The sequence below is a fragment of the Chelonoidis abingdonii genome, chromosome 5, assembly GCF_003597395.2.
Source record: "Chelonoidis abingdonii isolate Lonesome George chromosome 5, CheloAbing_2.0, whole genome shotgun sequence".
NCBI classification, from domain to species: Eukaryota; Metazoa; Chordata; order Testudines; family Testudinidae; genus Chelonoidis; species Chelonoidis abingdonii.
The window spans coordinates 14,936,614-14,961,188 of NC_133773.1; the positions used below are offsets into that span (position 1 = coordinate 14,936,614).

Here is a 24,575-nt window from a genome sequence, read left to right on the forward strand (position 1 = left end):
TTACAAAAAGAGGCAATTGATTTAAAAAATTGCCCGGTTTGTTTATGCAACAAACTCTCCTTTCCGTATGATTGACAACCCACACTTAATTAACATGGTTTAGTCATTAAGATCAGGATACAGTCCACCCAGAGCAGATATCACAGGCAAATTGCTGGACAAAGTGTATGAAAGAGAAATTGAGCAGTGTGCAAAAGGTCTAGAGGGTGAAATTGTTAACCTGAGTCTTGATGGATGGAGCAATGTCCACAATGATCCTGTTGTATGTGCTTGTGTGACAACAGAAGAAGGGAATTTCTTCCTTACAGAAACAATTGATACATCAGGAAATGTACACACAGCAGAATACTTACAAGAAGTAGCAGTAAAAGCTATGACAAACTGTGGGGAAAAAATTCAAATGTCTAGTATGCAGCTTGGTCACAGACAATGCTGCAAATGTATCCAACATGAGAAGAAATTATTTAGAAGAGTCCCAAGCTAACATATGGTTGCAGTGCTTATTTGATGCACCTCCTAGTCAAAGACTTCACTGTTCCAGAAATAAAGGCTAATGTTGAAATTGTAAAATACTTCCATAACAACCACTTTGCAGTAGCTGCTCTGAAAAAAGTGGGAGAACCCAAGCTAACTCTTCCACAAGACGTGCAGTGGAACTCATAGTGCTCAAAACAGTCCACTACTATCAAGAACTGGTCTAATCTGATGACAATTTGTGAACAACATTGTGAAAAACATTGTGAAAAACATTGTGAAAAAGTTCTCAACATTGGGCTTAAGAGAAATGTTGAACACATGCTGAGTACCCCGAAGCCTATTTCTGTAGGCTTGGACAAAATGCAGGGAAATAGCTGTTTTATTGCTGACCCTGTTGAAGTTCGGAAAGAACTGAGTGAGCTCTTAAAAAAAGAAATATGCAATGACAGAGTTAAATTACAAGCATTAAAAAAAAGAATGGGAGAAGCATTATCGCCAGCTCATTTTCTTGTAAATATCCTCAATACTTGGTACCAGGGTCAAACCTTAACTGCTGAAGAAGAGGAGTTGGCTATGGCATGGACATCCAGCAACCATCCCTCCATAATGCCAACTATAGTAAACTTTAGAGCTAAGGGTGAACCATTCAAGAAATATATGTTTGCTGATGATGTTTTAAAGAAAGTCACAGCAATGAACTGGTGGAAGTCACTTAATCACTTCAATTCAGAGAATGTTGAAGTGATAATCTCACTTTTAAACAGCAGCAGCTTCTTCTGCTGGTGTAGAAAGACTGTTTTCTTACTTTGCACTAATTCATTCAAATTGAAAACTCGTTTGGGACCTGAAAAAGCAGGAAAGCTTGTTTTTCCTTTTCCAGATTATAAACAAACAGGAAAATGAAGGTGAAGACAACTGAGTTAGCTACAGAAGCCAATATTTTAAGTTTCTCATGTTGACCTGACAGAGTCGATTTAACTTTTTAAAAATATTTCATTTAACTATTTTAGTTAAAAACAGTTTTAACAAAAACAAACCTGATTTTAAAAAACTTGAATGTTTAAATTCAAAAATTCATATGCTTGTTTTGTTATAATATTATTGTTTGCTGTTGAAGGGAAAAAATCCAGAATACATAATGTTGTTTTAGTTAACTAAGACAATTTAAATGCCTGTCTGGTGATGTTCTCCTCCTAATACAGCATGGCAAGAAAATCCTCCAAATACAAATGATTCACCTGTTGAACCGGAGATAGTTCACATCCCAATGACTTCATAAATATCTGCTTCAATTACCTTTGGTAAATGAAATAACCAATCATTCATTTTCTGATATAGCTGTAAAACTAATCTGAAAAGTTTTCAAAATAAATCACTTAAATGTATAGTGTGTACCTTCTAAAAATGAAACCTACATCTATCTGCACTTTTATGTAGAAATCCATGATTAAATTGAGTCTTCCTGACTAGTGATTTAAATCAAATCCACCCTGCCGGCAGTTCATGCCTCTTCATATTGAGATGGGGAAAATTCACTATTTTCCACAGAGAAAGCAACGCTCCCATCACCGCAGAAGATGCCCCTGCTCTCAAAGAGGGCAGGGCCCCTCCTGTAGAGGAGTGGCCAATCAGACTTTGTGTTTGTGAAATGCCCAAGGAGATACACATTTCATATAACCCAACTGCACAAGCAATAAGTAGGACGTTATAAACCTAAACAAACAGCAGAGTCATAATTTCTTGAGCTACAGGAGTTAAATTGAAAGCAAAACAAGATATTTTTGTTCCTGAGAATAAAAAGTCGCTTTCAATTGCAACAGTAAAGTCCCTTCCTAGACTCCAAAGTGCTTCTCCTTAGACATTTTCTCACACCACAAACCCATCACACATCAGGATTTTGTTTGTTTTGTTGCCAAATACCAATTGCTGACACTTACGTAACAGTCCAGTGCTACTGCTTTAATTACTGCCCCCCATGCCAGGGAAAATGGGAGGATACATGCCACTTGTATCCTCCCACTTTAATTTCCTACACAGCAACAGCAAACTGAAGCAGCTCCACTGCATTCTGCTCTCAGGGAACACCAGCAATGGGCTTCAAGATTAAGGAACAGTTCAGCCTGCCCCGTGATTTCCGAAGGGACATTTTTAATGTTAAAAAGGAGTCCATGGGCCAGACCCTCAGCTGGGCAACATGACTTACAGTCAGTTCCTCTGCTGGTTGCATGTCTCTACAGGCCTTCCCTAGACGGATAATCTATGGAAACCTGAAGTCAGTGAGAGCTGGGGGTGCTCTCCATCCCTCACCAAAAGCACTTGCAGGATCAAGCAACTGACCAAGCCATTATAACCATCCCGGTTACTGCTGGCTGCCTCAGATGCATACCTCCAGACACTCCTGCAGAAGTAACTATTCCTCCTCACAACGGCCAATGCACATCGTAGCCTGAGCGGCCCATACACAGAGCCACAACCACTCCCCCCCCCCCCACGGTGTGGCACAGGGCTAGCATGGAGAACAGGACTGTGCACTAACAGCGTAGCCTGCGAGGCACTGAGCAGTCTGGTCCTGACACATCCAAGCACTTAAATACGCTCTCGACTTTAGGCATGCGAGCACTGAGACTACTCACATGCTGAAGTTATGCGTGTGCTTTAGTGCTTCACTGTCTTGGGGCCAGAGTGCTCAACATCCTGCAGGATCAAGCTCTATGACCCAGATCAGGGCCTAGGCAATATTGGCACAGGGTGCAAGAAGCCAGAAGGTATCTGTGTGGGGCTTGAGACAACTCAAAACAGTTTGCTGCATGGAGAGCCTCCAGAGGGCAGAAATGCTCCTTACCAGCTTCTCACAGGGTTTACCAACACTGGCAGAGATGCATTTAAAGTATTTTTACATTCTGTCGCTAGAACAGTTGTCAGAGCCTTTTTTAAATGGCCCCAGAGAACTACAGGTAGCAACACGGCTGTATGTTGAGAGGCTCTCAGAGCAGCATGAGAACCCAGAGAGAAGAGGAGAGCTGTCTAGTCACTGATTTCCTGGACGTGCATCCAGCTGTGATGACATGTGTAACATGGCACCAAGATTAACACTGCTATTTAAAAGCCTTAATTCCTTCCACTATAACCTCTTACTGCTGTTTGGCACCTCTGCACACCAGTCCTAGAGGAAGAGGCTATTACGATGCTCCTGTTTCTAGATCATTAACAATGCACCTCCAATAACAGATTCTAACGAACCAATGGGGAAAGGCCTTTAAAAAATAATTATGCGTGCGCGCGCACACACACACACACTCCCTTTCCCCATCCCTCCTCTGAAGGAGTAAGCAGTCCCCTCTATCAGGGAAGAATAGTGGTTCAATGGAGAGGGCACTGGACTGGGAATCAGGAAACCAGTACAGTAACTTCTCACTTAACGTTGTAGTTATGTTCCTGAAAAATGTGACTTTAAGCGAAATGATGTTAAGATAATCCAATTTCTCCATAAGAATTAATGTAAATGGGGGGGGGTTAGATTCCAGGGAAATGTTTTTCACCAGACAAAAAACTATATTGATGAACTAGCTGAGCCCTCACAGGTTAATACATTAACAACAATGTAGCCTCACACTCTGCAAGGCAGCAGGGAGAGGGGAGGGGAGACTGCGTAGCAGACAGAGACAGACACAACCTTGTGTGTGGGGGAGAGAGAGAGAGAGATGCACACTGCCCCTTTAAGTAAGCTGACCCACTCTTAAGAGCATTGTCTTTTTAAGTGGATCAGGAAGTTGAGAGAGCAGCTGCTGCTCCAGGCTCTCTCTGTCCTGTCCCCACCTGTCCCTGCTCTATAGGGAGAAGGGGTAAGCGGGGTGTAAGGTGTCCTCTCCTCCCCCCTCTCCTTCCCACACACACAGCAAGCAGGAGGTTCGGAGAGCAGCTACAAGGCAGAGGGCAGGAGCAGCACACAGCAGTGGGGGAGGGACAGCTGAACTGCCCAGCAATTGCTAGCCTGCTGGGTGGCTGCTGCATAGGGAACTTAGGGGAGTGGGGAGCTGATAGAGGGGCTGCCGATCCACCCTGGTTCCAAGCCCCCATCAGCTAGCTCCAATGCGCTGCTCTTCTTGCAAGCAGTGGACAAAGCAGGCGGCTGCCAAACAAGGTTAGAAGGGAGCATTGCACAACTTTAAACGAGCATGTTCTCTAATTGATCAGCAACCCAGGACGACTTTAAGTGAGGAGTTACTGTATTAGGAGGTAAAACTAGACGATAATGGTCCTTTCTTACCTTAAAATCTATTAATATAATCCAAGGTCCATGCAATTACTGTGGCTGTATTTTCTACTGCAAGTGGAAATGCTGCTCTACTTCCCAGTTTCCCTGAGTGCAGCGAGATAGTGAATTGATCACCAGCAGCATATCAGAGGTGTATAAAGACAAGGATCTTACTGGAATTTCAGAATTGAACTTGCCACATTTTAGGAAAGAGGTTGGCTGGGAAGGGGGTCATCTCATGCACATCTCACAATACTTTTTGCTGCAAATACTCATCTAACTCCATGTAGGAAACTCTCGCAGTTGCCTATTCTTGGATGCTCTTTCAAGGGGTGCACATCTGTGTAACTGGATGTTCCTGTGAAAGGTTTAAAACTCTAGACATTTTAACTAATGTGACAGCAGAATACAAATGAAGTCAACTGCATGACTGATACGCTATAGCGGGTTGGTAGCAATGCTGCCTCTGCTGGCATGATTCTACCACCTCAAAATGAGTTAACAGCAGAGGAAAGTAAGTATCCATAAGACAGGGAAGAGCAGCACCAGTTATGACCATTAGCTACTGGCTAAGTACATTTAGAGGTGTTGGTGTGAATTAAGAAGTTATTCTGATTTCCAGTTCAACCAAAAAGCCATTTATGTGACACCTAGGGAGGGGGGAGGCTTGAAGTTATGAGCTTGGAGATGGCGAGGAGGGAAAAGGGGCTTTTCTACTGCTTTGATACTGACTGGCTGAACTAACTTATTGTCTCCGACTGCTTAATGCTTCTGACAGGCTGGGTTTTGTACTAGCCACACTTGAGTGTTTCAGGTTAGTAGGTGGTTAGCAATTAATCTTATATCAGTTAATAAGATGCCTAGAACTTGTATGAGCGATTGTTAATTTTTACACTATTGTTTAAATCTAAATCTAGGTTAAAAAAAAAAATAAAGCTACCCTTCCTTTCCGTCCCCCCGCCGGATTGTAGCCAGCACCAGCAGAGGCCCATTCCCTACCTGCTCTCAAACCTGGATCTCCTCTAAAACGGAGATGTGCTACTGCTGCACTAGATTTGTGGACTTTCTGCCATCCTCCACTCCAACCTCACAAATACACACACTTTACAGCTGGGGCTTCACAGAAACTTCGGGGAGTTAAGTGCCCAAATCTCTGGACCAACTCCCCACCCAAAAGCTTGCCCACGGTTAGGCTGCTGATGTGCCAAGACCACTTCCTATCATGCTGACCAGTATTGCCTGATTGTTTCTTTGTGTTCCCCTGTCTGTGGTCTCCATCTGTTGTCCCCTGTCCTACACTTAGATAGTCAGCCCCTTGGAACCAGGACTGTCTTCTTTGTCTGTGTTTGTACAGTGCCAAGCACAACGGGGTCCTGGGCCATGACTGGAGATACTAGGTACCTACTGCAACACAAATAACAAATAATAGAACCCCACTGAACACTCCTGAGGTGCCGTTAAACACCCATCTTATTACATTCTGGGCAAACTCAATGTTATTACATTTTCATGTCTTAAATTCAGGTAAAATATTTTACTGGGTGAAATTAAAAAACAAACACACAGTGTCAGTGATTTCCTGGGTTTTGTTCTCTCCCCGTTTTTTGTTCTTCTCTTTCCGGGCTATTTTGCGAGCAGCAGTGACCTTTATCAGCACTGGCAGACTTAAAGGGCAGCTATAGCACTGCAGAATTAGGACCAATATCCAACCTCAGGTACGCTGGTTTTACACTGGTGTAATGCCACTAATTTCAGTGGGGTTGTTTCTCAACTGCACCAACGTGAAATCAGATGCAGGCATCTCTCTGAAGTCTCCAACAGTGCTAATTGATAGTGTTTAGTTCCAGTATAGTGATAGCTACAAAATTCATAAGCAGTACAGTTTCCTTTCTGGGCCTGGCCACATTTGGAAACAGACATCTGGAGAGGCAAAAATACTATTTTGCACTTAGAGCTTTTCATCCAGTAATCTCTCAGCACTTTACAAAGTTGGGTAAACATGGTAATCTCCATTTTGCAGATGGGGTAGCAAAAGGATAAAGAGGTTAAAAATGACTTGTCCAAGGTCACATGACAAGGCAGTTGGGGGGGAGGGGGGCCGGGAAGGAATGGGAATGAACTGAAGTCTCCTGATTCCCATTCTCATGAGGAACAGAAAAAGAAAAAAAGAGGTGGAGAAAAAGAGGAACAGAACAAGCAGGGAAAGGAAGAAGGAAGATGAAATGGCATCAAGTTTCTAAAAAAAATTTCCTGGCCCATGAACATAACTGCCATAGAGTGTGTTACTTGTTAACGAGAAAACTAACCTTTGACCAGATTCTCCGACTTTATCTCTCAGATCTTATCCACATGCCAGTCACTCCCCTTTCACCTGACCATCATATGCAATATACATGTAATATTGTATTGTGTATGTATATGTATCATTTATGTGAACAAACAATAGTGCTAACAAAATGCAAAAAAGCGTTCCTAAACACACAAGCCAGATGTCTCTTCTAGACTGAAAAACCCCTTTAACCTTTGGGTTTGAGCTATCAAACATAGGCTGAGTCAGTGTGTCACAAGTCGAGAAGGAAAACTGAAAGCAATACAGGGACTGGGGGTTTCCAAAACATATCCGGGAAAGAAATTCCCACCAAACTGCTGCAGACTGCAGAACACATATGGTTACACCTTTATCATATACAATTTTAATTCTATTTCCAAGGATCTAAACTCTAGCACAATAAGGTCTAGAAACCATGCGTGTTTTCCCCCCTCATTAGAATTTAAAAACACAGCCAAGAACTTAGCTGAATTTTCATTAACGGAAAAAACCCTGAAATGTATTTTCAGTTTTGATCATTAGATTTTCCTTGTGGGTTTCTTCATCTGGAAACCAGAGTAAAACATCAAAATAGAGTTTATACTTATAACAGGCAATGAACATTAAGTGTCCACAGTGTCCAAGGACTGGCTATCCAGTATGTCTTAGATTTTCTGAATGTCAAGAGAGACAAACAATTTTGTGTTACTGAGGTTTCGGGCAATTGAGAACATTTTCAATTAAGTGAATAGATGTTAAGGAATAATAGCCCTGTTTCAGATAGCAGGGGGTTAGGGTAACAATATGGGTTGAACTTTATGACTGAAACCATGCCAAAATGAGCACTGATAAAATGAAATGATCTGTGACAGTCTGAAGTGCAGTGTCTCATGAACAAAAAACACTGGAAAGGAATATTTTATACCACTACAAAGCTGCAATTATCAGATATCGAGTACCTACAAAAATTGTGTAGTTTTACATGTCAGCATGTGTTCTCTCTTTTATTCATTTAAATCTGATTACCACGTATTTTTACCCCCACATGCTTAAATTTCAACCCGATTTAGTGATTATTTTCTCTGGAGTCGCTAATGCTAGAAAACAACACTTCATACCATGTCAAAGCAGTCTGGCATTCCAGCTGATAGAATCCTGTCTGAACTGAAGTATGGAAAGATGCAAGATAATAATTAAAATGATGTGATTTTAATGACCTACCAAGATTGGAAGCGCTTGGGTGGACCACTACAAAAACCTTTTCAAAGGCCAGTAAACTTTTCCAAGCACGAATCCTAACTCGGCAATCAGAATGAAAAGAAGAAAAAAAAAAAAAAAAGTCATCCTTATGTGTAATGGCATCATGGCATACTAGAATCCCAAACCTAATCAGTCAAGTCTGTAAGTAACTAGAAGTTCTACTGAAAAGGAACACTGTAGGATTTTTGCAGGTACGGTATCACAAACATTAATCAAGACTGTTTCCATGGCTTTATACTACTCTGATGTTTCACAGAATCTGGTAATGCTGCCTCCCCTTTCATATCTGCAGATGGCCAGAAACATTACAAAGTCAAATTAATGTAACTGAATACGTAGCTATCCTGTGAGTAGCTGAGTACCATTAGCCTTACCAAAGTCAACCTCACAGGATAAGGTCCTGAAATATCCTCTGACTTAACATAGAAGGAGGTTCCAAAGAAGACCCAGAGCAAGACTATAGCCACACAGCCACAGCAAGGTGTAAAGATTGAATTCAAACAATCACTACAACCTAAACATGCCATGATTGGAGAACCTGTACTTCAGCGGGTACTAAACCAATTTTACAATGCAATAGTTGTTACAAAGAATGACTGATGCCTTGAATGCAAATAATCAATTCTTGGCAAATCTGTAATTAAGTGTCCTGGATATTGTCAGCATAGAGATGCAGAATTGTGGCTAATATACTGGTAAATATCTGAAGTCAATGGAAACTTTCAAGTGCCTGAACTACTGTGTTTTCTGTGTACCAAGCTAAGCAAGGATGGACCTTTTTCCTTCCAGAGCCTGTTAATATTGTTAATACAGCCACAGAGTCCCAAGAACAGGAGTTGATGCACTCCCAGCCTCCAGGAGTAAAGAATGGGAAGATCCAATCCCTCACCCTGACATTGAGATATTTTGTTTTAAATCAAACTATACCTGTATGTAGCACACAGGCCATTCATAAATAAATATGCTAGGTGGGGGTTTTCAGTACACAGAACACAAGCAGAAACTCGCCGTTTACCAAGGCCAATTCTGTGCCCAGTTCTGCCACCTTTACTTACACTAAGTAGTACACTACTCTGAAATCAGTGAGACTACTCATGGAGTACAGTATTATTCACCATGCCAGATCCTCAGGTAGGGTAAATTGGAGTGACTCCAGTGAAGTCAATGGAGTAACACCAACACACACTATCGGAGAATCTGGCCCAATATGAGTAAGGGTGGCAGAACAGGCCCTACATTTGAGTAAAAAAATTCAGAAGGGAGTGACCGCATGCCAAGCTAATGCCCACAGTAACACATAGAGGAACAATAGGATACTTCATGCAGAAAATTGCCCAGAGTTTCAACAACATTATAAGTCAAACTTAACCTAACACAACTGAGTTGCTTTTCAGATCGACTGTATAGCAGCAAACATGTATTTATGGTAAGTGCAATTCACAGAGTCAGTTTAATAAAACCAAAATGTGTGTGTACTTCTAGAAGCAATAGCAGTGATTTAACACTGTATTCTGTAGAGCACGTTCTGTACCTCAGACTGTATGTTCCTAAAACAAAGCATTAGTCATTACATTGAATTAAAGGTTAAACCTCCCTCCCCCAGGAAGTAGGATCATTTCTCATGTAACTGGTTCAGTTATTCACTGAAAAATATGCCAGAAAATATCCAGAAAAATAGGAGACTTTACCTGATTGGGCTGAATTTTGGGCATATGCACTTTCCACATCTGAGCTTCTCTAGAGATTGCTGTCTCCAGGAGGAGACACAATCTCTGGCTCTCCAGGGATCCCGAAAACTTCATGGTAATCCTTGGATCCGCCTACCACCCAACTGGATACAGCTACCTGCAAAAGCAAATACAAACCAGTGTCATGACTATGCCAGGCCTATGTATTTAAAACAAGAATAAAGACTGCTACAGCTCAAGAGCTGCACGAAATGGAACTACATACACATCACTGATAAAGAGGAGAGCAATTTACCATTCAATCCCTGACAAATATTTGAAATTAATGCTTTAAAATATATATATAGAGAGAGTGAAAATGAGAGGACAAACAGCAGTGAGCATTAAATATAATTCTGTCGACCGAATACTTTGGATGATTATTAAATACATTATATAGATGATAAAGTGGATTAAAGTCTGGACACCACTGCAGGGCACTAGACCCGAACATTAGGATCTTCCTAAAGTGATTAACACAATGATCAAACTGCTTTAACCAATCAGTACTCCCATCAAGAACATATTTAGAAAGAAAAATCTTATCTATTTGAGATCCATTGTCAGGAATTGTTGCTGCTTACACACTGCTCCATAGACATGGTCCATATTGTAAATAATGCAGTACTGCATTTAGGCACAGATCCTGAAAGCTGATCCACAAGGGCAAAACACCTGACATCAGCTGGGATTCCTAAGTCACTTCAGCACTTCTGAAAGTTTTACCCATAACATTGTAATTCACAGAAACTGCAACTGGCTTCACATACCCTGAAATGATACCCAGGAGGAAAGGAAAGCTACTCTTGGATGTAATTAGAGTGGTTTAGATCCAACAACTGTGGAGGGGAACTTGACTGCACATGTCAATTTTTAAGGCCATGTCTCCACTGGAGAATATTTTTAAAATACCAAAAACCCTACCGGTGTTGTCCCAAGGTAGCTGAACCTGTTAGCCCTACTGCAGACAAGGCTCTGCTAACCTGAAGCCACCCATCCCTAACACCAGTTCACCTGAAGCATTAGTGGGAATCTATACAAAACTCATTAACATAGAAAAGGCATAAATGCCCTGCAATCTAGATAATCAAGGAGGAAATTTTTCCCACACAAGCCTACAGAATTTAGGAGCACAAGTCTCATTTACTTCTAAAATCTTCCCACAAATGCACCAAGTGAACAAATGAAAAGAGGTTGTTGGGTTTTTTTAGGAAGGGGGCACAGAAGCATGCCCTCTCCTTCAATAGTTTTCAGAACTAAAACTTAGATGTTACTTGTTAATTTTAAGCAAAAAAAAAAAAAAAAAAGACCACACCTTATTTTTTAAATGGACTCTTTAATATAGTTGAATCAGAGAAAAGATGTTTTCAAGAGAAAAAGATTTAAGTCTGTTATTTAAGTCGGCTAGATATCACCTGCTACTTTTTGTGAGCACATATTTCTTGATTGTACAAAGTCACTTAGGCAAAACGATTCATTTTGCAAATATAAGTCCATGGGAAAGTATTTAAACTTTGAACTACTTGTGTGCTTTCTTGTGAAATCTGAAACATAATACGGAGGAGGCTGGCCAACTCCTAGCCAGGCTGTTTACAAAGACTGCAGTTATTAGATTTATGAATAAACGTAGTTCATGCTTCTGTCAAATTTTACAGTAAATAAGATAACCTGCTACTATTTTTGTCAAATGTAACAGCACAGGTAGAAGTGACAAGAGAAAATTGATTCCCTCAGACCAAAAATGTTTTTTTGTTTTTTTTAAGGTAGATTCAGTATGCTATATCACAAATTTAAGGGAAACTAAACCAAGTTTTATCTGTTGCTAAGATTCCTGCAATTCTTAATAGGTGCCATTCACCTCACTTGGGGTATGGCTACACTGGCACTTTACAGCGCTGCAATTTTCGCGCTCAGGGGTGTGAAAAAACATCCCCCCGAGTGCTGCAAGATACAGCGCTGTAAAGCCTCAGTGAATCAGTGCTGCAGCGCTGGGAGCACAGCTCCCAGTACTGCAAGCTACACCCGTAGAGGATGTGGTTTACGTGCAGCGCTGGGAGACCTCTCTCCCAGCGCTGGCGCTCCGACTACACTCACACTTTGCAGCGCTGCCACGGCAGCGCTTTGAAATTTCAAATGTAGCCATACCCTTAGACTATGCACAAGGCTTAAACATCACTTCAATCCCACTTAAGCCCTAAAGTACAGTTTAAATGATGTATACACCTTGTGTGATCTCTGTGCATAGGTTGAATTGCACTTCTTCTGAGATTCTTCCAAAACAAACGCTTCAAAGTGAACCAACCAAACAATCCTCCCAGCTTGTTAGCCAACCCTATGCCAGCCTAATAATATTAGAGTAACGAACCAGAGTGACAATGGCTGGAGAGATTTCCAGATTCAAGTTTCCAGTGAATATTCTAAACGGATTCAAAATACCTACTTAAAAATTTATGAAAAATACCTGACATTGGCTTCTAATGGATCAGCTGAAGATTTACAAAGAATAAATCGTTAATAAAGTGCAATACCCCTTTCCCATTTTCACAGGGAAAAGTTACCTTTTAAAAGCAGAAGTGAAGTTGCCCTGTTACAGCAATTACCCATATGGAACAAAGCCAGAGAATGTACTTTTCATTTATTGTTTTTTTCACAAGTACCTCTTCTCAGGGGGAAGACACTAACAAACCTCACTTAGGCCAGGATAAATCAGGAGTAATTCCACTGGAATTACCCTGCTGTAAAACTAGTGAGAGATCAGAATCAGGCCTGTAGACTTGATTCACGCAGATGGGATTCAATCCCACACCCACTGGCAAAACTCCTTCCAACTTCAAGGTGTGCAGAATTGGAACTGCTCGTTCCAAAAATATAGATCTGGGACCTGATCCACCCTTGCCTTTCACAGTCATTCGCACCTGGACAGAGTGGGTGTAAAAAACACCAGCAAGTCAGAATAATGGTCGTCTTCAACACTCACTTTGCACAGGTGTGCGTGACAACACAAGGGTCCAGGCAAAGGAGAATCTAGCCTCCTATATTGGTGGCTTGGATGTAACATGGTTCCTAAATGTACCTAATAATTTAGGACCTGATCCAACTGCAATTAAAAACAAACCAATGGAACTATTTCCTTTGATTTCAACACTAGTTGAATTTGGTCCTTACAAACAGATTCAGGTAAAACACAACACTAGCTCCAATGTCACAGAAATCAGTTTTCCACACCTCCTGAATAAAGTCCTCAAAATTGTATTTTTTCATGGACTCCAGAGAACAGAAGCTGGACATAACTTATTTTCAAATTCAATTAGACCCTTAGGAGTTCAGTTGCTATGTAACTGCTTAGTAATGAAACATTCTTTATACAGGTAATCCTAGCTGGGTAACATCCAACAGGATATCAACTGCAGCCTGTCAGACTGCACTGTAACATACATAATTGGAAAAGACTGTAATTAAAGGCTTATGTGAACACTTAACTTTATAGGAGATAAAATAAGTTCGGGGGGGGGGGGGAGAATGAGGCGGCGGGGGATGGGACAAGCAGTGCTTTTAGGATCTGATCCAAAGTCCACTAAAGTCAATGGAAAGACTTCACCGTCTTCTATGGGTTTTAGATCAGCCCCCTAAAGCACTGCCTAAACTCTGTTCTTATACCTCGAAACAGCAGCACCGAAGGTTTAAGCCCTGGGAACGGAATTCAAGTTCCAAGGGCCGTTTTGGAGGCACAGAGTGCAGAGGCACAAGAAGCATGAGTGACCTTTACCCTGAACATCGCGTCCCTTTATTTAAAATATTTGTGAATATCATACCTTGATTTCCTAGCACAGAAAACATAATTAGCCAGGCCTTAAACTCCAGACATAAAATATCAAAAGGGACTAGAAATTTCAAGCAAAAGTCAATCAATCTTTCAGGATTTTACACCTCCGGTTATTTTGTTTAATATACACAATTCAGGTCATACCAGTCAGCTTTGATAACACAGGGCTTGATTCTGTTCCCATCACAGTTGATGGCAAATATCCCATTGACTCGAATGGCAGAAGGTTTGGGACCCTTAGAGATTTTTTGCATTTAAGGCTGGATTCCATCCTTCAGAAGAAAAGGAGCGCACACTTTGGCAGATCTTTGGATTCTAAGGAGAACAAAATCTATACTCTTTTCTGGGCTGAGTTTTGAAAAAAGTTAGTTTATATCAGTAGTTGTCAATTGTTTTTCCTATATCACAACCAAAACACCAACTCCAACAACGTTTACAGCACAAATGGATTTCACCGCACTCTACTCCAGTCTCTCATTCTTGCCTAACTTCTTCTTCCAAACATCATGCTTTGAAGTTTGCACAAAGAAACCCAGACCCAGTATCTCCTACCTAGCAACCATTCCTCTCATGAGATCTCTCCAAAGGAATTCTTCTGAGACAGACAGTGCTCTCACTGCTCTTTCCACTCCCAGCAAGAGGTGTTTCTGTGGTTGTATGGGCACTCCAGCTACAAGAGAAAGGAAGTAACTGATGCAAGAGAAGAAAGCTATGGACTCACAAGAGAACTTTTCTTCTTTTCAGGCCCCTCTCCTCCCAACAGTGACGCCTGGATGGTGAAAAAAGGTCGAACTCTTGCAACAGAAGGAAGCAATCAGTGAGGGAGTGTATCACATAAGACTTTAAGGGTAGTACTGGTCCTAGGGCAACGCAGGGCAGGCCAATCCCTGCCTCTCCTCAGAAGAGATCAACTGATGCAACGGAAGAGTAAGACGTCAGTGTAAAAAATAAAAATAAAGGCACAATTCTGGCTGCCCAAAGAGAGGTGTCTGACCCACATCTTTAATAAATGCAGCAGACAAGGTTTGCAGTGGGCTTAGCATTACAGAAGAAACAAACAAACCTCCTTCCATTGAATCTTCTGCAGAAGAGGACCTATGGGTTACAGTGGACGAGAAGCTGGATATGAGTCAACAGTGTGCCCTTGTTGCCAAGAAGGCTAACGGCATTTTGGGCTGTATAAGTGGGGACCTTGCCAGCAGATCGAGGGACGTGATCATTCCCTTCTAGTCGACATTGGTGAGGCCTCATCTGGATACGTTCCAGTTTGGGGTCCCCCCACCCCACATACAAGAAGGATGTGGAAAATGGAAAGAGCAGCGAGGGCAACAAAAATGATTTGGAGGCTGGAGCAATGGACTTATGAGGAGAGGCTGAGGGAACTGGCATTGTAGTCTGCAGAAGAGAAGAGTGAAGGGGATTTGATAGCTGCTTCAACTACCTGAAAGGGGGTTCTAAAGAGGATGGATCTAGACAAAGTGTTCAGCAACCTTTCAGAAGTGGTGTGCCGAGTCTCATTTATTCACTCTAATTTAAGGTTTCATGGACCAGTAATACATTTTAGTGTTTTTAGAAGCTCTTTCTATAAAAGCCTATTAATAACTAATTGTTGTATGTAAAGTAAATAAGGTTTTTAAAAGTTTAAGAAGCTTCATTTAAATTAGATTAAAATGCAGACCCCCCGCCCTGGTGGCCAGGACCTGGGCAGTGTGAGTGCCACTGCAAATCAGCTCGCATCCGCCTTGGCGCACATGCTATAGAGTCCTACGATCTAGACTGTTCTCAGTGGTACCAGATGACAGAACAAGGATTAAGTCTCAAGTTGCAGTGCCGAGGTTTAGGTTTAATATTAGAAAAAAACTTTTTCACTAGGAGGATGGTGAAGCACTGGAATGGGTTACCTAGGGAGGTGGTGGAATCTCCTTCCTTAGAGGTTTTTAAGGCCAGGCTTGACAAAGCCCTGGCTGGGATGATTTAGTTGGAGATTAGGTCCTGCTTTGAGCAGGAGGTTGGACTAGATGACCTCCTGAGGTCCCTTCCAACCCTGATATTCTATGAACCTGGAGAGTCTTAACAGCTTAGCACAAACATGACCAGGTTGTATAGAACATGCCTTCATTTCTTTGATTACATCAGTCAATATGTAATGGAATGTAGGCTAGGTATATTTTTATAGATATATTTTACACATTGTTATACAAAGGGCATTAATATATATTGTATGCTATTATACACCCACTTGATCATGATTGACTTTTTGTACTGCCGTTTTCCACCGTATACAATAGAACACAACAAAATGTCAGTATGAAGACTATTTTCATAATTCTATTGTGGGCTTGTAATGTCCTGATATTGGATGACTTATTCAATAGAGACTATTAGAACCATTAATATTTATGTTGTATCTTTGACAGTTGAACAAACTACATACATGAATGAATGAGATCTATTGGTCAGCTTATAAACCCAGACTTCAAAGAAAGTTACAAACCCACCCTAGAGGGTTCCTTCATCCCCAGGAGTGAAGACAAGGTGCAATTTGGTCTCTATGGAATATTTCACAATAAACCAGGTGTGACCAAGCCCTTGACAATACAATTTACCAGCAGAAGCGAAGAGGAGCAGGAGGTTAACGGTTTATACAGAGGCAGCTGCCCCATGGCACGGAAGCACCAGGTGCTCAGAGAGCACATGTACCTCACTGAATAGCCCGACAGCCACAGCAAAGGACAGAGGGATGCTTTCAAAAGTGCCCTGAATTAATAAACCCAGGTGCAGCTAAGAAGGGTTAAATACCTCTGGGAATGTTGAATCTAGAGCCACCACTAGGAGTAAGAGAAGGTGGGGGGGGGGGTGGAAAATCAAAATTTGCCAAATAGAAGAGACATTTCGTTTTCAAACTAAGGAGGCAAATAAACTGGAAATGGGAAGGAAAAAAAATCTACAATAAAATTAAGCACTTGAAAGCGTCCCTGTAAGCCAAAATGGCACATGCCCATGGTGTTCTGTATGCTGCAAAGGTTAACACGCCAAGGAGCCCGAAGGCTGAAACTAACCTGTGTATAAACTAATATACATTTTAACCAGATATAGTCTCACTTAAAAAAAAAAAAAATTAGGGATCACTACAAGCAAACACTGTGCTTTACAAAGCGCACAGACCAAATGCACATTAAAGGGCTATACGAGAAGGAAACAAATGGAAAGACTGGCACTGCTTCTTTGAATCCAGCTTTCTGAAAGTCAGGCTGCAGTCCATTAGGCAACTCTGATATTTTTATGTACTCAGATTCGTAACAGACAAGTTCCCTCCATGAAAAACACTTTCCAAGGTCCTGCCAGTGGTAATAATACTTATGCCACATCCAATTAAGTGTGTGTGTATGTGCGTGCACCTGAGGTACTATTGTGGCAATTGGGGGGGGGGGGGGGGGGGCGCTAGAGTAGACAAATCTGCTTGCCCAAAGTCAGCTCTTGTACACAACTGGATATCTGTCACCCCAAACAGTCACCACAGAAATTCAACAAGCTTGGATCAAGGTGGATTGGATCACTGTAAAGCATTCAACTCCAGCTGAATTTTGGCCTCTGTTTTCTTGGGGTTAGAATAACATGGCTCCCTTAACAACTAGAGTGATCTCTCTCCTCCCCGCCCCCCGCAACCAAATCTTGGAAGTTTTTGAATCACTGCTCAAACATCTTGTAGCTTCTTAATCCATTCAGCATAGGCTCAACTGGCCACAGTCATATTTCTTGAGGAATTGCTAGCAAGCTGGAAAGGGGGGGGGGGGGGGGTCAATTGTGTGAAAGCTTGTTTTGCTCTGAAGGCTACTCTCTTCCAAACAAGGTCATAAGTTGGCGATTCTTGCCCTGAAATTAGAGGTTCAAGTCTTTTAGAGGTGAGGCCTTCTCCACGTGCCCCCTCCTGGCCACGTGTCCCTCTGCACCACATCCTCCCTCTTCAGAGCCCCTTATAATCTCTCTCATGAGCATCATCGCCCTCCACTTGGGGCTGAATAATGATCACACACAGTTCCAAAGAGTCCTTTATGTCCACAGAATAAAGTCTATTCCTGCAACCTGAAGGTTTTCACTTATCTCTGGATCTTCACTTCTCTCTTATCTTCTGCCTTTATGACCATTACAACATAAATTGTCTATGTCACATATTAAACTATACAAAGCAAATATTGTTAAATCAAACTAGTCAGCTCTCAAGCAGTATTTTTCCACACTGCAAAACTTTTCAAAAAGGCAAAATCCACAGAACTCTTCATAACAATTTACAAAACTTTAAGAGACCAAGAAACAAGAAAACAGAAGCTGGATAGTTCTAAACATAATAAAATAGCTCCAAGAAAACTGCAAATACTGGGGATATATAGCCAAAGGCTTCTTGCCCTGGAGAAGAAGTGTTACAAATGATTAAAAGGAGGACAGGCAGGTTGGCATTCGCCCTAGACTTTTGGAAATAAAGCATCACCCATTTTTAGAGACGAGGAAGAATGCTAAACCCAGGTCCACCCACACGTATTCAAGGCAGGACTGTTGAGGACGGTAGTAAAAAAGTTGTCTTTGTTCTGCTCACCCTCCTTCTACAGGCTGGCCTGTATAGACAGGAAATAATTGGATACTGGTATAAACCAGTGGCAAGTTTAGTCACAACGCCTTCTCCTGCACTGCTTCTAAGGCAGTACAAACACCCCTGCTTACTATGGGCAACATATAAACTCCCAGTTGAGATTAGCTGCAGCAGCAAAATTTATGCCCTGATGCTCATTTTTTGATGAGTTTTGCTTTTAGGTTTTGGTTTATTTGTACACACATTCAAAGCAAAACAACCTCCTTCCACTCACAAGTTCATTTGTATTAAATTTAAACAACTCCACCCCACCCCCTCCAAAAAAAGCTTTGCATGAACCTCTACAAACCAAAAAACTGTTGAATTGTACACTGCACCATTGAGCTGTACATGGCTCTTAGCATGTGTCCCTTATTTTATTTGTCTAGATGTTGTTACATATATAAGATGCTGTTTGAGACGTAAACTTTTATAACATCAGATGTGCCCAATCGTGCAACTGTTGGGCACTCAAATCTCATAGAATAGTCCAGCTGACTTCAGTGTGTGCCATGACTGCAAAGTCAGGATCATGTACATTTATTATTGCGGTAGCATCTACAGGGAGGGTCCCTACTGTGCCAGACACTGTACAAACCTAACAAAGATACGGTCCCTGCCCTGATGAGCTTACAGTTTAAGCACAGGACTATAGATAATACTGTATGTGGATACAGACAGGGCACCCTAGGAAACAACAAAATTGTTAGGACATATAAAACACTTTATTCCAGTACTAGTGACAATGAAAGGCAAATATGAGGTGGCAACTGGACAGTACTGAGAAAAATTGTATACACCCTTACACCAGCACAACCCATTCTCTTCAGTCTCAAGACAACAGCTGCACCAGTTTTACTTCCTGTGGCTCACTATGTGACAAGAGCAGTAGTTCTCAAACTTTTGTCCTGGTGACCCCTTTCAAACAGGAAGCCTCTGAGTGCGACCCCCCCCCTTATAAATTAAAAACACTTTTTTATATATTTAACACCATTAAAAATGCTGGAGGCAAAGTGGGGCTTGGGGTGGAGACTAACAGCTCGCGATCCCCCATGTAATACCCCTGCGACCCCCTGAGGGGTCCCGACCCCCAGTCTGAGAACTCATGGACTAGAGACAGTGTACATGCTAATAAGTACAGAGTGCCTAAGATAAAACACCATCACCGCACAGAATTATGAAATGGCTCTTTGCTCCCCTCATTACAAACATGTTAATGCAGCAGATGCAGAGTCCAAGTCACCTCTCAGTTGTACCAATCTAACTCACTAATTTCACTTAAGTTACTTCTGATATACACTGATGTAGGAGAATCAAACCCACAAAGATTGAGTAATATATTTCAAATAAGGATCACTGACTTTCACATTCATAAAATGCTAGTTTTTGATGTTCGTTTGTTAAACATTCAGAAACAAAAATACTCTGCTTTGCTTTACAAGTTATACAACCATCCAAACAAGATGAATACAATACATTTGCAATTAGATACACGTGAAATGGATTGAGCAACAGCTCAATTTTTTTGCAGCTCTAGCCAGTCATTAATATAACTGAACAGCAACAAAACAAAAATTGGGTAAAAATTACTGTTCTTAAGTCTTATTTCTGACAAATTATATTGTTTCTCTAACACCCACACACACACACAGAGCGCAATTACAGTAATTTGGTTCCCCTTGACAACTGTAAACAGGATGTTAAAAGAAAGCAATCACCACCAGACATTTATTAAAAACAAAACTAAACACATAGCATGTCCAACATTTTGCTCTGCATACTCAGAACAGCTTCAGAGAAAGCTATCAGTGATTACTGTTAATATGAGGACGCAGTTTAAGGCACTAGGAGGCCATTATCTTTGAAAACTCATGGCGAACGGGGGAGGTTCCAGATGACCAGAAAAAGGCTAACGTAGTGCCCATCTTTAAAAAAGTGAAGGAAGAGGATCCGGGGAACTACAGGCCAGTCAGCCTCACCTCAGTCCCTGGAAAAATCATGAAGCAGGTCCTCAAGGAATCAATTCTGAAGCACTTAGAGGAGAAGAAAGTGATCAGGAACAGTCAGCATGGATTCACCAAGGGCAAGTCATGTCTGACTAAACTAATGCCTTCATATGAGGGACAACTCGGTCTGTTGGATGAGGGGAGCAGTGGATGTGTTTTCGCTGATTTGGCAAGGCTTTTTGATCGGTATCACGTATTTACGCAGTTAAAGAAAGTAGCTGGACAATTGGACTATAGATTAGTGGATAGAAGTGGGTCTATTAGTGGGCTCACAGTAGTGATCAGGGGCTCCATGTTCGTAGGACCCGGTTTCAACGTGGAGTGCCAAAGGGTCCGTCTGGGCCGGTTTTGTTTCTATCTTCCATTCATGAGGAGTCGATGGCGTACGGCTGCACTTCCAGAATTTTGCAGTGACACCTGAACTGGAGGAGTGGGATATGCTGGACGTTAGGATAGGATAAGGACCCGACAAATATAGAGGACTGGGCCAAAACTGATGAGGTTCAACAGGACAAGTGCGGTCCGCATTCTCGACGGAAGATCCCATCACTGTTAGATTAGGGACCTGATGGCTTAGGGAAGGCAGGTTTGCGAAGGACCTAGGGGTTACGTGGCGAAGAGATGGATTACTGGTAACGCTGTGCCCTTGGTTGCAGGAGGAGGCTAATGGCATTTTGGGGCTGATAATATGTGGCGATTGCCAGCAGACTCGGGATCGTGATATTCCCTCTAGTGTCGCATTTGTGAGGCATCTCTGGAGTACGTGGGGTCAGTTTTGGGCCCAACTACACGAAGGATTGGACATTGGGGTCCGCGGAGGGACCAAATGATTATACGGGGGCTTGGGCACCGTGACTTTATGAGGAGAGGTTGAGGGAACGGGTTGTTGTTGCGCAGAGAGAAGGAAAGAGGGATTGATGCTCTTTCAACCCTGAAGGGGGTTCCAAAGAGGTGATCTAGACTGTTTCAGTGGTATCAGATGACCGGAACAAGGGCAATGGTCTAAGTTGCAGTGGGGGAGATTAGGTTGGATATTAGTGAAGAACTTTTTCACTAGGAGGGTGGATTGAAGCCTGGAATGGGTTACCTAGGGAGGTGGTGGAATCTCCTTCCTTAGAGGTTTTTAAGGTCAGGCTTGACAAAGCCCTGGCTGGGATGATTTAGTTGGGAATTGGTCCTGCTTTGAGCAGGGGGTTAGACTAGATGACCTCCTGAGATCCCGTCCAGCCCTGATATTCTATGATTCTATGAGACAATTATAAGGAAATGAGAAATAAGGCACCTTTGGAACAACAGATCAAGTAGGAGATACAGTACAGAAGAACAGCATTCTTAGGCTCTGAGGGTACCATGCCCCCCTCATCATTAACTAAAGACAATCTAGTATTACAAAGCTAGATTGTCCACAAGGATCACTTGTTCTCTGTCTCCACCAGTGGTTCTCAAACTATTTTTTACTGGTGGCCCCTTTCACACAGCAAGCCTCTGAGTGCGACTCCCCTTATAAATTCAAAACACTTTTTTATATATGTAACACCATTATAAATACTGGAGGCAACGCCGGGTTTGGGTTGGAGGTTGACAGCTCGCGACCCCCCCCCATGTAATAACCTTGCAACCCCCTAGGGGTCCTGACCCCCAGTTTGTAGAGCAGGGGTTCTCAAGATGCCAGTTAGAGAGTATGTAAATAATGCAATTCCAATTGTCCGCTAATACAGGCCTGTACAAGCACAGTTCCGGCTCTTCTCTGTAAACATCTCCTGCCAAATTGGTGCAAATTTCACAGGGTTAAGCTGGCCCTCCTGTCCTGGTTGGTCCTGGGGCATCTGCACAGTTTACTCAAGCTGGGAAGGTCTCATAAGGCCACCAAGGGATCAGGGTAATTATTAAAACACATAGACTATTCTCCTATCCCCAGAATGCCACACCATAGCTCAGAGGAGGCAAACTTTGCAGATTTGGGCAGTGTCAGCCTTTGCGTCTTGGAGTTCCCCTTCTGCTTGCTTTGCAAATGTTCAGTCTGAAGTTGCTGTTTGTTCCCATACATTCAGTTACAGCAGCATGTGCAGTTCTGTGTTCCAAAAACTCTTGTGTGCTTTCCATTTTGTTTCACCCATGAAGAACAAGCTGGCGGTGAACTTGTTTATAGCAGTTTGATCTTTCAAGAACAGGGACCACCAGCTGGACAGTAGTACTTACAGGGAGCAGTTTGAGCACTTATAATACAGTTTGAATTTTGAAAGCAAAGCCTCAAGATTCTTGGGACCAAGTTCCCAGCTGGTGTAACTCCACTGAAGTCAACAGTTACATCAGCAGAGAATTTGGCTTGTGGTTCAAAGGCAAAAGTAATGTCACAAGGGCACAGAATCTCTGGCAAATGGTTTAATTCAGCACTTCCCTTATCAAGTTAAAGAAGAGAAACATCTGATCTCTGGACTGATGAGCAAAACTGAGCATTTGCCATAACATGTTATGCATGAGTGAGTTTTTAGACCAGTTTATTGCATAGTGTTACCAACTGCAGCTTTCCATTATGGTTAGTAAGACAGCACATCAATAACATCGGCAGTTAGTGAACACGCAGGAAAACAACAAAGACTTGAGAAGCCTGAGATTTTCTTCGCAACTGATCTACCTCTAACCCACTGGTTTTGTCATTTGAAAATAACCAGACATTTTTAATTGACATTTGAAAAAAAACAAACCAAAAAACCCCAACCTCTTAACTTCAGTGAAACTAGACGTCTATGGAGCTCAAGAATGCCTTCTTTGTGGCCTGCTTGTATTTTCAATGCACCCTCTATTCCATTCAGAGCCAGTTACATGGTTACAACACTTGTGGCTCTGACATCTCTGGCCCCACCAAAATTCCTGAGGGAGGGCCTAAAAAATCCTTTAAACTCTGTAATCAGGCAGGTGTGACCTAGACACTCATTATTTTGCCTTCAGCCAGCTACAAGGATAAGTTCAAGAGGACTTCTAGGACCTGCAACCATGTTTTATCCAACCAGACTTTATTTGGAAATCCTAGAATATCAATTACTAATATTATTATTATGGAATCTGAATGGTGGGACAGAGATCAGAGTTTAGCACCTACAGATATTACCATAAAGTTTTTCCAACCATGAGGGTTCTCACAACAAAGTTTTTGGTGGCCTCAGAGTGTAGTCACAAAGTCTTAGGACGGCCACGCTGACAATTTTTGCTAAAATATTTAATTAACTTCAGGAAAAAAATAAATATGCACATACATATGTCCAAAACATTGAATTTCTTCATGTAGGGGTTTGTTTTTGCAGACTCAATAATAAAAATAATGTACAGTTGTCCCTATTCTTTACTGGACCTAAACAGAATAGAAACCCAAATAAGATGCTTTGCACGTTCTTTTTTTTTGTTATTGTTTCTTTTGCTTTTTTTGGTATTTTTGTCTTGTTTTTTAAGATTTGCTAGCTAGTAAGTCTGTTGCTGTAAAAAATGATATTTTGTATGTTTGTTAATATCACTTTTCACAGCAGACTTACTAAGCCCCAGTAAGCTTGGGGTCAAATTAAGCTCTAGACAGGGAGGTTGGCAGTGAGGCTGCGGGGGCCAGAGACGATGGGGGGAGAAGCCTGAGGCCTGTGGCCACAGCCTGGAACCAGAGCCTGTCACTGCATGGATGGATCCCAAAGCCCTGCAGCCAAAGCCAGCCCACCCACCCCCACCACGCCAGGGCTGAAGCCCAAAGCCCGAGATCCGCCCAAGAAAGTGAGGAATTTACCAGTGGCCTGCTCCTCCAGCTTCTGGGGGGTGCGGGAGGTGGCAAGGCCCAACCCCTGCTAACAGCCATAGGGGAGGGGACACTGGTTCCCCCCACCCCACCCATCACAATCCAAGAGACTGTGGCTGCAATAAAAACCCCCTGGTGGCCACATGCACCCACAGTGGCTGCATTTGAGAAATGCTGATTTATAGCAGAGCCATTATTAATCTGCAGAAGGCTTCACGCCCACAATGCACTTCCCAACAAACTACAAAATGCGAACGCTCTGCAATGACTTTTACCATTCAAACATCAGTATATCAATTCTCTAGCCAGAGAAACCAGTA

The 24,575-nt window shown here is 42.1% G+C and overlaps 1 protein-coding gene across 2 annotated transcripts in view; it reads right to left on the reverse strand.

The window, feature by feature from the left end:
* CCNI (cyclin I) overlaps positions 1-24,575 on the reverse strand; it is a 52,663-nt gene that overhangs the window by 21,734 nt on the left and 6,354 nt on the right. The window contains exons 1-2 of one of the 2 annotated variants that reach the window (XM_075066091.1): positions 14,403-14,498; positions 9,989-10,145 (exon numbers count right to left, since the gene is read on the reverse strand). In XM_075066091.1, the coding sequence (XP_074922192.1) occupies positions 9,989-10,102 (114 nt within the window). In that variant the 5' untranslated portion in view covers positions 10,103-10,145; positions 14,403-14,498. Of the gene's footprint in view, positions 1-9,988; positions 10,146-14,402; positions 14,499-24,575 lie in introns of those variants that run through there. The other variant, XM_032784494.2, reaches the window with a different exon arrangement.